Here is a 13,077-nt window from a genome sequence, read left to right as displayed (position 1 = left end):
ATTAGACTTTCCGAAGCTGAAAATGGTCTTACTACATTAGATCTTAGCCAAAAGGCCGAGAAGCGATTAATAATGGTCTTAATCTTCGTTTTAGTTATCTACTACTACCAAGTTCCAGCCACGAGCCCAGAGCATCTTCTACTCCCTAAATTGTGGGTTTATATTTTTAGATGGTTTCAGGTTGTAAACGTACACTTATTACTAACTTCTAATCAATGTCATCCCCACGTGTCTAAGTTAAACGTTTTTTTTAATAAGCTCTATGAGCTCAAACTCATGATGCTGAGATCAATAGTCGCATGCTCTTCTGACTGAGCCAGCCAAGTGCCTCTAAGTTAAACACAATTTTGAAGTGTCAAATTTTGAAGTGTCACAATTTTGAATGTGTCAGAAGACACATCTATTTATTGGGCATGGGGGCATCTCAGTTAGCTAAACATCCAACTCTTGATTTTAACTGAGGTCTTGATCTCAGGATTGTGAGGAATGGGCCATTCTACCCAGATGTATTCAAAAGAAACACCCAGTATAACCCAAATAGTTTCTGTAGTATACAACAAAAAGAAAAAGTTAATCACATCAACACAGGGTGGGGGGAGATTAAGAATATGATCAGACAATTTGTACAAGGAAAAATAGAAATAATTGATATGACAATGAAAAATGGACTCCTAATAGAAGATCACTAAAAAATGTCAATTTTTTTAAAGTGAGTTTTCATTTTTCACTCATCACATTGTCATATCCCAACATTTAAAGACAAACAATACCCCCTGGTGGCCAGGGAAGGAGAAAATGAGCTCACACTGCAAACATTAATCTAAATTGGTTTGGGTTTTCTGGGGAGCATTTGGCCATTGATGACAAAAATCCCCAAAAGTAGGTGGTTTGGAGCCAGGGCTCCAGGGCAGCCAGTCAGGGCAGATCGCAGTTATACTACTTGCTGGCACCAGGACTTGAATCAAGTTTCTTTCAAGGACTGCTCTATGTCTCAGTGACTAGTCGTTCAGTGACTGTAAAGAGTTGCACCCTGACTGCTGTGAGGTTCAGCCAGTGAATATTCATGAGCACCTTGGGCCAGTGCCTGGCACATAACATGGCTTTCATTATGATGTTGGTCCAGGCAACCTCACTTCTACGTATTTATCCTGAGGAAATCTTAATTAAGGGCACAAAGATGTATATATGCATTTATCACTTCATTATTTAGCAAAGGCCAAAAGTGGAAATGTCTGGTTAAATAAATTTTTGCAGACTTTACCTTGTAATACTATGGGCCCATTAAGTATAATTATGTTGATACATGTGTACTGATGTGAGCACATTCATATTCTGTTTTCAAGAAGGGAGGTCAAGCTAGGGAAGAATAAATATAATGGAACCCTAGGAAGGAGACATACATGTTTTTTAATCAGAGAATGTATAGCTTGTTGTTAACAGACATGTTAACCGTGTTGACCCTTGATTTGGGGGTTACTCAAATTTATTTTTCTTTTTTGATTGTGTCTTCCAATTTTTCTAGATCAATCTCATTGTTCATATAATTTTTACATAATTTATTATGCTGCATACTGAGATGGTTAATCTCAGTCAATTTGAGTGAGCTAAGGGATGCTCAAATAGCTGGTAAAACATTCTTTGTGGATATGTCTCTCAGGATGTTTCTGGAAGAGATGAGCATTTGAATCAGTAGCCTGAATGAAGAAGATGCATCCTCCCCAATGTGGGTGGGTATCATCCAATCCACTGGGGACCAGAACAGAAAGAAAGGCAGAGGAAAGATGAAATAGCTTTCTCTTCTTGAGCTGGGACATTATTCTTATCCTGCCCTCAGACATTGGAGCTTCTGGTTTTGGGACCTTTGGACACCAGGACCCTTCCTTGTTCTCCAATCTGCAGATGGCCATGGGATTTCTCCATCTCCATAACCATATCAGCAAATCCCTACGATAAATTCCCTCTTTATACCTATATCCACACCAATATTCTCTTGCTTCTGTTCCTCTGGAAACCCTGATTAATATACATATGTTCCAAAGTTCTTATCAATTTTGCCACACATTCTAAAATTGGTTTGAAAGTGGTGAGGGATAAGCAGCATAATGTTAGCCTCCAGAGTAGATAGAAAAACACATTCGGAAACATATAACTTCATAGTGAACACTCAGGTACAGAGTCATTCTCGGTAATTATCACTAGTGTCTATGTGTTCACATGCAAACACATGTGCACACACATCTATTTCCTTTGGGTTCCCCCTGAAAGCAAAGCCTGAGGGAAGGATTTGGGAACAGGTTCATTTATTTAGAGATGCTCCCAAGAAGCATAAGTGAGGGGCGCCTGGGTGGCTCAGTGATTAAGCCTCTGCCTTCAGCTCAGGTCATGATCTCAGGGTCCTGGGATCAAGTCCCACGTCGGGCTCTCTGCTCAGCAGAGAACCTGCTTCCTCCTCTCTCTCTCTGTGTGTACTTGTGATCTCTGTCAAATAAATAAATAAAATCTTCAAAAAAAAAAAGAAGAAGAAGCGTAAGTGACAGTGGAAAAAAATGCAACAGTGGGGAGAAAGGCCAATAAGAGGAGTGCTAGTAAAAAGTAACTGCTGCAAGCAACTGGAATTCACTCCCACTGGGCACTCTCTGAGAAGCTGTGATAAACCTCAGAACTGTCCCACCAATGCACAGGCAAGCTGGAGCAATTACTCAACTCCCCTCCCACCTGGGCTGCAGGCTACCCTGGTAGCATCAGCTCTCCCGCGCTTCAGGGTTACATCTGCAAATAGGCTACGCAGCCTCCCACAGCATCAGAGACACCCCTTGGCCAAAGAGCAGTGACCCTAGGATGCATGTGTGAAGTGGGTGGGCTGCCATCCAACATCAGCTCAGAGTTGCAGGAGACCCGGATGTGGTGGGGGGACACCCGGATGTAATGGGGGGAGACCCGGATGTGGTGGGGACGGAGGAGACCTGGATGCAGAGCCACCATCTTTCATACCTCCCTTGCCCAAACCCCGCTAACAGGAAACCAGGACTTTGTTGGGAGAATCCTGGGAGGCCGATGAACCCACCACACTTCCCACTCACTGCCCCTTCTCCTCCTCACACACTCACCTGCGACCATCGCTGCACAGGTCCTCAGCTGCTCAAAGGTGTGAGAAACACAAAGGGAATTTACCCCCGGGCGGCCAGGGCTGCACCAGCCCCAAGTCCCACATCATGCCCTTCATAAGCTGTCTTCTGGCTTCAGTGAACAGTCTGGTACTGTGGCCCCCTAAGACTCCCCCCGACCCCAGATACCCTTTGTCCTCTGCAGTGCCTTTCCTCCCTTGCTTCCCCTGGTTCCTCCCACCAGAACTTCTGGGCCTGGCCAGGTGTCAGAACCCAGAGGTCAAAAGAAGCCCGGATGGAGGGTTGGGGAGGGCAAAAGACCCCAGGTGGGGGGAAAAGAGAGATGGAGCAAAACTGGCCATGAGTTTCATTCCTAATGGCTGAGGCTGGGTGTTGGGTGTGCACTGATTACACTACTCCTGTAACCTATGACCAATGGGGACCCATCACAGCAGCAGAATGGTAAGTACAGCTGCAACTTCTTACCCAGCCCTCTCTTAGTTTGCCTTTACATTTCCCTTACTCTCCTCCTGCAAAGAGAGGTCTGAGGCTTGCCCTCCTGTCTCCCCATTTGGCTGCCTCTCCACTAAACCCTTTCCTTGCTGCATACTCAAAGTCTCAGTGGGCAGATGGACTGGGGTTCCTCTACATGTGAGTCTTGGAGGCACAAGGCTGCATCTCCCTTGAGGCCAGAAATTGCCGTTGGACTCTGAGGAATGGAGTAGGTTGACAGGGTGGGGGCACTAGAGCCCAACCCTTTCTCCCCAGTGGCGGTGGGGGGTGGTAGGAGGGGTCCCTGCTCCACAGCTCCCACAGGGCTGGCGGAGATGTCAGCCCTGCCAGGCAGTCTGGGGGCTCCCTCTCCTCTCCCTGTGGTGGGACCTCCCCCACTCTCTGAGGGCTCTCCCTGTCCCTTCTGCTTCCTCCGCCTTCAGCCCAGCCAACCTCTGGCACTCCTAACTCCATCTTGGCAACCACATCCCAACAGACCTCACCTAACATGACCAAGGTGCACTCGCTTCACCCCCACTCTGCCCCTGCTGAAGCTCCAAAATAATGAGTACACACGAGTTGTAACCATTGTGTTATTTAAGTGTTCACATATAATAAATTAAGCTCTTCACATTAAAAAAATACAGTGGTGGCATAGATAACTTAATTTTGGAGATAATATCAAAAATTAAATTTGTGGGTCTTTGAGCACGGGGTCCCATCCAGGTGGCTTTCCCTCCCTCCTGCCACTGTGGAAGCACAGCCAGACATCAGCTCTGAGACCCTCTCCAGGACCTCCCCTTACAGCACTGGCTGGCTCGGGCTCTACTACCATAGCACCCTAAGCTCTGTCACTAGTTTAGCACCCTGTAATTCCACCCCAGTCACCTCTGCCAGCACCCCAATTCAGCAGGGAGAGGATGAAGGGCCTGGCACAGAGCAAGCACTCAGTAAATGACTTTGAATCAGTCACTGAATGACTGACTGAGGCATGTGTCCCCACAAAGACACTCACCATGAGTGTTACCCTGCAGGTAACTCATCTACACAGTCTTCCCACAGATTTACAAAATGCCAGCAAATAAAGATCAAGGGGCTCCTTCAGGCCAGAGTGAACATGGAGGTGGGAAAGGAGACTGCTCATTATAACCCTTTATAACTCATTATAACCCTTTCTCAAGCCTTGGGACCCAGGGGCAACAAGCACCCCTGGTGCTTGGAAGCAGGACAGGTGGGAGGGAAGAAATTATATCCAACTTCTGCTCTGCTTCTTTCCAAAGGAGATCTCTTGGTTACTGGCGAAGACAAGAGGCCTAGCAGCCTCTTCTGTTCAGGGAGCCCGCCTCTGGGGCAGGATCACCAACCAGGGACCCTGGGTCGGCCAGGGCTCCAAGGGCTGGCATCAGACTTCTCCGGTGGCTTTGAGCGAGACAGGATCTTTGATTTTTCTCTCTGGCCCAGGTCCTGGGGGAGCTCTTCCAAGGAAGAAATCTCCAAGTCACTCTCAGCATCAGAAAGCTACAGCGAGGGAAGGGGAAGAGGAAAATGCATTCTGACAATGGAGGACGAAATGCTGGACAGACATGGGGGCAAAATGCAGGTTTGGAAGGAGCAGGAGGGAGATGCTCCTTCTCCTGTTTGTTCCCATTTCCCTGTCTTGGAAGACCTGATTCAGAGACCCTGAATCAGAGTGATTTCAAATGCTCCTGAAATCCCACTGGCCAAACCAAGGCAAGTTCTCTGGAAAGGCTTATGGCAAGTCAAGTTGCTCTTGTAATTTAAACTTTGTTCAGATTTGTTAATTCCCCACATTGATGGAGCTGAAAGCCCAGAGCATTGACTTTTCTGAATCCCTGAGCTGAATGCAGCCCAGGCTAATGCACACCTCCCCTCCTCTCAGACAGCTGCTCTGAGGCCTGGTTAAACACCCTGACTCGAGGAGTAGCAGACGCTCCAGAACACCAGGATCCCCTAGCCTGGAAAGTGGTTGGGCTGTAGCCAACGGAAAAGCCTGAGCAGGCCAAGGGCCCAGGCAACCTCTGGGCCATGGACCCCACTCCAGAACTTTCAGTGCCCTCCTGGCCTTTGATAGGAACATCCTATGCGTTTTTTCCCAGAATGTAAGGCCAAGCAGCTAGAAACACCCTGGGCCGAGGGCAGCAGGCTCTGAGCAGAGCCTCAACCTGCTCTGGGACATAGGAGAAGGGACAGATACTTGTTTAATCATTTGGACTTCCTACTCATAAACCGCACACGGCCTGCATAAGAAAACAAACATATTATATAATAAGTGTATGATCTCGTGAGGACCAAAAAGTGATTGTCCACTCTCCTGGTCATCCCAAGAGATGCCTTTTCAACTGAGAAGGGTGAGAGAGGAATGTGAAGTAACGAGCTCTACATCTTTCTGCCTAAGCAGGTAATGGGCATGTAGGAGTTGTTCCCTGACTGGAGGCAGTGGGGAGGGGGTCCTGATGGTAATGGTCGCAGAGGCTGATGGCAGCTAGAGTCTCAGAGAGGGAAGACCACCAAGACATTCTTAGTGATAAGGAATGACCTTGAATATTCTGAACAAAGATCTCTAGATATTCCCCTACTACTATGTGCTATGGGATGCCCCTCCAACACCCTGCCCTCAGAGAGAAGTCTCCTCTGCACACACATCCTGGAGTTGGGGTCCAGAGCTGACTGAAGGAAGGAGGTGGGGCCCATGATGGGATGAAGCCGAGCCAGAAGACAGTAGCTACTGCAAGCATCCGGGCACAGAACCAGGTCCCAGCTCTGTCAGAGGCGGGACATAGGAGCATGAGTGACTAGGAGAAACAATCTGTTGAGCAGTTCCTTGTGTAATGAACCAAAAGGCTTCTTAACATCAACAAGGATACAAATAAGAAGTGGCCATTCCTCCCCCTGTGCAGGGGCAGAAGAGACAGGGAGGTCACTGGCAATGTCCCACTAGGGCCAAGGCTGACACTACACCCCACCCCAGGGCCCCAACACTTGGGAGTTGGCTCTATTGGAAATGGCAGGACAACCTCCAAGAGTCCTATGCCCTACCTGAGGCTTGTTTCCCGGCACGGCAGCCCTCTGGGGCCCAGTGTTAGGCAGTAAGAACAGACTGACCCCTCCAGAGGGCTTCTTCACTGGAGCTTCCAGCTGTTTCTCAAGGTTTTTGACCAGCGACTGCACTAGTGCTCCTGGAAGACACCGGAGGGGAAATTCCAGAGAATGAATGCCTCATCCTTATAAGTCATGACCAGGCTCTGGTGTGGATAGAGGGAGTGTGGAGAAGGGTCCGAAGGGAGAAGGAAAGGCAGCCACAAAGAAGAGGCGCACGGGCAGAGAGAAGGCCCAGGCCAACGTGTGCTGGTAAAAAGAGGCTTTGCCCATCTTAAAAATATAACTTCAGTTAATGACGTGAACAGAGGCTTAGGAAGCTGGTCTTCCCTCTTAATGGCAGGACCTCTGCCCAGCTGGTATATGAAAAGCAAGACTAACAGGCAAACACAGCTTCCTTCAACATCTTCACTGAGAAGAGAAGAAGTATCATAAATGTAAATTATCACAGAGGGGCCAAGGGCCAGACAGACTTTCTGCAAACTCCATGCAGGAAGAGGGCTAAACAGGGACATAGACTATGAACAGACTCCTGGTGACATGCTAAACCCTGCGGGATGTCCAGGCCTCAGGAACAGCCAGGAAGCAGGGTGCTAACCACCACCTCATAGGGTTCAAATGACTGAGGGCCTCAGCAGATGTCTGGGGCTACAACAGCCCTTGGTTCATTGATTCATTCAAGAATTGTTTGTTCGTTAAGGGGCGCCTGCGTGGCTCAGTCAGTTAAGCATCCGACTTTTTTTTTTTTAAGATTTATTTATTTATTTGTCAGAGAGAGAGAGAGAGAATACATAATCAGACAGAGGCAGAGAGAGAAGCAGGCTGCCCACTGAGAAAGGAGCCTGATGTGGGACTTGATCCTAAGACCCTGGGATCGTGACCTGAGCCGAAGGCAGTCGCTTAATGAACTGAGCCACCCAGGTGTCCCAAACACCCAACTCTTGATTTCAGCTTAGGTCATGATCTCAGGGTGATGAGACTAAGCCCTGAGTCAGGCTCTGTGCTCAGCATGGAGTCTGCTTGAGATTCTCTCTCTCTCTCTCTGTCCTTCACACACACACACACACACACACACACACCCGTTAACTCACATGGGTGTACTCTCTCAAATAAATAAGTAAATAAGTAAAATCTTAAAAAAAAAAAAAAAAGAAGAATTGTTTGCTAAGGGCCACTATGTCCAGGCACTGTGTTCCTTACTCTTCATTGTCTTGTACCAGTACCTCATTTTACAGCAAAGGAACCAAAACCCCTCACTCAGACACAAGCAGGTAGCAAGTGACAGAGCCCAGACTGTCTCAGAGGACTCCCAATTCCTGCTTCCAAAATCTTTCCACCCTGTCATCCGACCTGGTGGCTATCAGTACCTGGTTCTGGTGGATTCTGGTGGACTGGGAGGCTTGGAATGAGTGAGTGAGCTCCTCCAGTCTCCAACAGTTAAGCAAAAAAAGGGGCAAAATAAACCTCTCTCAGGTTCTTCCTTCTGATATCTCTGTAATCCCAGGAAAATATCTGATAGGAGGGAGGGTCATTCTCCCCAAGTTTCAATGAGTTGCCAAACCAGAAAACCCAGAGAAAATTACAGGGTATTTCCAGAACTAGAGAAATCTGGCCTGGAAAAGGTCTTTCCCAGTGGTCCCAGACCACTCACCTGAGGAAGCCAGCCCACCTGAGCCCTTGTTAGGGGGCTGGGCACTCCCCTCCGAGGTCTCAGTGTCAGACCAGTCCCAATCATCCTCTGGCCGGGACCCCATTCTGGAGGGACCTCGTGGGGGCTGGAGGGATGTCCGCTGCACCGAATTTCCCTCCTCCGAGTCCTCTTCAGAACTGAACGGGGGCGTACTGTCATGGAGGGGAAGAAATGAGGCCTATATGGACCAGAAACACTTTAAAAGCCAAACCTCACCACTTGTAAGCATGTTTGGTTTGGCCTGAGCCAGCCCTGCTCCTTCCTTGGGCCCGGGTGACAGTCAGGAGGTACCCTGGAGCACAGAAGCCACACCAGCAACTCTGTTAGAAGATGGGGACCAAACCCTCCTGGTGCAGCAACTAAGGCTTAAGGAAGAAATAGGGAAGGAAGGGTAGATTTGTCCCGCCTGGGAACAAGGGACCCTGGTCTCTTCATGGGGGCTTGGGAGGGGACCCCACCTGAGGCGCCTCCTGTTCACTTCTGTCTCTGCCCCTCACCTGTTTGCAGAAGCCTGTGGGAAGCCCTGATAAGGACTGCCTGAGGTTGGGAGCCGCAGCCACAGACCCAGTAGGAATGCAGAGTCCAGGGCTCACCTCAGCCCAGGCCCTGGGGAAGCAGGGGTGCTGGAGCGTCCATGTGCTCTGGGACGTGGGGCGGGGGTGGGCATGTGGGCCAGGCCGGGGCCATGGCTGCTGCGGCTCTGAAGAGTCGACGTGGGAGGCTCTGTTGGTTTGGATGGCAATGCCACATGCAGGGTCCTGGACTTCGTCTGTGCCTCTTTGATGACCAATGTGTTCTGCTGGCTTTTGACTAGAAACACAGAGAGGAATAAGTTCCAGGGCATGACTATCTGGGCCTTCAAGCCTGAAGAAGACAGAGAGAGAGGTTCTGGCCCACTAGAAATGGACAAGTCACTCTGTCACTCTATACCATAATAGCCACAGCCAATAAAGTCCTTGCCCCCACTCCCAACTGTCTGTCCTGCTGCTGGCTTGACTCAGGGTTGGGGATGGCCCATAGTTCCACCAGAGACCAGGAGAGCAGCTTGTGTTCCAGGGTCATGACATCATTCCAGGAGTCCCACGGGAGTCGGCAGGTCTGAAGAGGAGCCCGGCTTCCCTGCAGCTTCACCCTGCAGTCCTAGGGCCTGATCTCCCCAAAAGCCCCACCCTCTCTACCCACCCAGGCTGCAGCTGCAAGAGTTCAGACAACCTTGCAGGAAGGCCCTGCTGCCACCAGAGGTCGCCACAGGACCACATGGGCCACCCACATCCACCACTGTCCTCCCAAACATGCCAGTGGCAGGAGGGCTAACGGCAGACCCCAGACCCAGTGCCTCCCTCTTCTGAACTGCATCAAGTCCCATTGAGGCTGGGGTAGGAGTGGGGCAAGGATCCAGGATCAGCAATTTTTTTAATGGAAGAGAAGCACATCGCAGGGAGTCAGAGTAAGTTCTGTTGCATGAAACTCACATGTGTGGACTGTCACCGTGTAAATGTGTTTCTTACTGTAGTCCAAGATAGAAAACGTCTGAAATACACTGCTCTCTGAGAACGCATCTACACAGAAGTAGATCTTCTAGGAGGGGCAGACTGAAGGGAAGGGAAGGCAGACAAACTGACTGAGGGAAAGGAACGGCGACAGCTGGTTACTGCACACCGACAGCAAGCTAAGCCCTCTACCTACAGCAGCCACCAAGCCCCGAGCCCTTAGGACAGTGTTGTTCTCCCTGCTTTACTGAGGATGCAGGAGATCCAGGGACTCAATCAAGGCCCACAATTCCATGGAAGGAAGTGGTCAGTACAACTGACCACTCCCCAACTCAGGTCATCAGCCACCCCAAAGCCAGGGTTCTTGCTACTCATGGCCTTGCTTCATCCCACAGCTTTGCCCCAAAACAAAAGGAGGCGCAATCAAGGCAGAAATCAGAGGTGAGCATTCACATAGCACTCATGGGACCTAGAAAACTAGCATGTAGAGCTGGAAAGAGAGATCTACAAAATGCTGTAAAAACACATTACTCATCTCACACCTCCGAGACATGCCCTGGAGAAGGTGGGGCCCCTGGGCCTGGGAAGGGGAGCTCGGCAAGGGGTGGTTCTCACTCTTGGCTTTCTGACCACAGGAGCAAGGGCCAGACAGGAAGAGGCACCTGGAGGAACGAGGTACCTTTCCTCTTTTGGAAGCCTGTCCTCAGAAGATGCTCTCATTCCTCTTCCCTGCCTCCCTGTCCCCTCTCTCCTCTCAGCCCACGCACCCACACACCCCACCCCTATGCTTGGCCCCATCACACCTCCTAGTCTGGGCTGGTTTCCCAGCTGAGGTGGCAAGCCTTGGCACAGATCAGCCTCAATAGATTTTAAAATTATCGGTCCCTGTACCAACAAAAATCATCTCATATCCCCAGAGAATGTGTCCACACTCTGGAAAATTCCTTAGCATGAAGAGTTCAGGTTGGGTCTGCCTATACAGGAGGAGATAAGAGAATTGGTATCCCTCTGGCCACATATGAGGGAAAGGAGCTGCAACATCATCCTGCACAAACAGCCTCGAGCCCCTGAGGCCCTCCCTAGAGCCCCCAGTTTCAGCAGCCCGGTGGATCTGGGAATCCTCCAGAAATGGGGGGGTTCTCAAACCTAAGAACACAAATTCCCTTCTTTCTCAGTACCTGGAGGACAGAGACTAGAGGGTCGTCAGGCACACATCTGAATTCTCCCCAAGAACCACTGGGCCTGTCCTTGTCACAAGTCCCAGGGGCAAATCAGGGACTGTGATCTGGCCCAGGGAACCACAGTCAAGCTCTGAGGATGTGTGGGCAGGCAGAACTCCACCCAGCCTCTCACGCCCTCCCTCTGCTCCCCAGCAGATTTTCCATCTGATTCCTATTTGCCTCCACCTGCAGCCCCAGTGCTCTCAGGCCTTGGGTCTTCTCCCGGCACGGACATGCCCCACTTCAGAGCCAGAAACAGAATGGGCTACTCTCTGTTAGAGCAAAGTTCAAGTTGTGATCAAAGCAAGTAAAGTAGTGTAGAGCCAAGCTGCTGAGTAGGGCAGCAAGCTCAGAGCTGACCACAGGCCCAACTCTGGCTCTCCACCAACTTCCCTGGGTGACTCAGGCCCACTCCTGGATTCTGGCGTTCCCTCAACAGAGAACTTTTGGACTCAGTCATCTGTGAGGATGCTCCCCTCTCGCCCTTGAAAGTAATGCCCTGTTGGAGACAGCAGTGCGCCCTCCTTGTGTGCAAACCAGCGCAGATCCTCCCAGTCACAGCCCCCAGGGATGCCCTTTTGCCCGCTCACCTGGAGCCTTGGTGTCTGGCTGGGACGCTGGTGCCCTCTTCCTCTGTCCCTCCTTCACTCTGCTGGTGGCTTCCTTGACAAGCTTTTCCCTCAGACTCAGAAATTCAGAAAACCTCCGTGCCTTCTGCTCCCGCTGGGCTCTCAGGAGGGACTCAAGGTGTCTGAGAGTTTGAATGGAGATTCCCTTTGCATCCTAAAAAAGACAGACATTCCTCTTTGAAGACAGAAGCCTCCTCGTCCTCCCTCAAAGCCTCTCGTGCCTGCTGCTGGCCTAGGAGTCCCTGTGATCAGCGCTGGGTGTTCTCTGGCAGAGGATATGGTGAGCGTCAGAGCAGGGTGGGCAGGGGGTGCACATTCTGCACAAAGTGTGGTGGTTTAGGGTCTGGGAGCCTTGTCAAAACATGCATGGTAGGCACCTGGGTGGGTCAGTCGGGTAAGCGTCTGTCTTTGGCTGAGATCATGATCTCAGGGTCTAGAATGGACCCCGGCATAGGGCTCCCTGTTCAGCGGGGAGTCTGTTTCTCCCTCTCCCTGCCACTCCCTCTACTTGTGTTCTCTTGCTCTCATTCTCTCTCAAATGAATAAATAAAAATAAAAATAATAAATGGGCACAGAAGAAAGCAGCCCATGAGTGGAGAGCACAGAGAGGTCAGGACACAGGGTGACACCCCCAGCAACCACTTGAAACGGAGGAGAGAGACCACACTGCTGCCATGAGGTAAGGAGAAGCCATGTGGGTTTATATTCCCAGATATGAAAGGCTTCCCAGCTGAACAAGTAAGACGAAGAAGCCTATGCAGCTAAGAGCAATCAAACACTTGCCAGGTTAAGAATGCCACATATCCAAATGGTAGGCAGCAGCCCTTGCAGCTGTGGCCCCTGCGCTTACTCTCTTTATCCCCATGCTTTCCAGTTTCTCTTCCAGGGTGTCCTCCAAGATTGGCCTGAACTGCTTCAGCAGGGTGGGGTTTCGCCTCAGAGCAGCCAGCACATTCTGCTGTCCGTCTCGGGAGTCCTCCAGATCTGCAGCACACAACAATCCACCAAGGTCAGCCTAGCCGCCCAAAACCTCCATTCTCAAAGTCACGTAGCACCTGCGTGGCCCTCACCAGACCATGAGCCCAGAGCCACGGACCCCACCTGAGTGCCCCTCCCAGACACTGGGGATGTTTCTGCTGCTGGCTCCCACTGCTTCAGACCACATACCTGCCTGCAGGATTCTCCTCCCCTGCCAGTCCGGGCCGCCAAGATCTGGGGCTCAGTGCTGCTCAGATGAATCTGGGATTTGTGGGCTTTGGACTTGCTCTTGAGCCCTAGCAGCAGCTTGTTGCTGAGTTCCATTCCTCCCCCCAACCCAGTTTTATTGAGACATAA

General features: G+C 50.5%; 1 protein-coding gene across 7 annotated transcripts in view; it reads right to left on the bottom strand.

Moving 5' to 3' along the window:
* Positions 1-4,175: 4,175 nt before the first annotated feature.
* DZIP1L (DAZ interacting zinc finger protein 1 like) overlaps positions 4,176-13,077 on the bottom strand; it is a 43,009-nt gene continuing 34,107 nt past the window's right edge. For 6 of the 7 annotated variants that reach the window (XM_045088869.1, XM_004762433.3, XM_045088870.1 and 3 more), the window contains 6 exons: positions 12,593-12,726; positions 11,704-11,896; positions 8,997-9,213; positions 8,365-8,555; positions 6,654-6,793; positions 4,176-5,114 (listed from right to left, as the gene is read on the bottom strand). In XM_045088869.1, the coding sequence (XP_044944804.1) occupies positions 4,953-5,114; positions 6,654-6,793; positions 8,365-8,555; positions 8,997-9,213; positions 11,704-11,896; positions 12,593-12,726 (1,037 nt within the window). In that variant the 3' untranslated portion in view covers positions 4,176-4,952. The remainder of the gene's footprint in view (positions 5,115-6,653; positions 6,794-8,364; positions 8,556-8,996; positions 9,214-11,703; positions 11,897-12,592; positions 12,727-13,077) is intronic. The other variant, XR_006609228.1, reaches the window with a different exon arrangement.

Source organism: Mustela putorius, unplaced genomic scaffold (genome assembly GCF_011764305.1).
Source record: "Mustela putorius furo isolate JIRA1106 unplaced genomic scaffold, ASM1176430v1.1 tig00003834_pilon_pilon_pilon, whole genome shotgun sequence".
NCBI lineage: Eukaryota > Metazoa > Chordata > Mammalia > Carnivora > Mustelidae > Mustela > Mustela putorius.
This window is presented reverse-complemented; position numbering and strand designations above follow the sequence as displayed.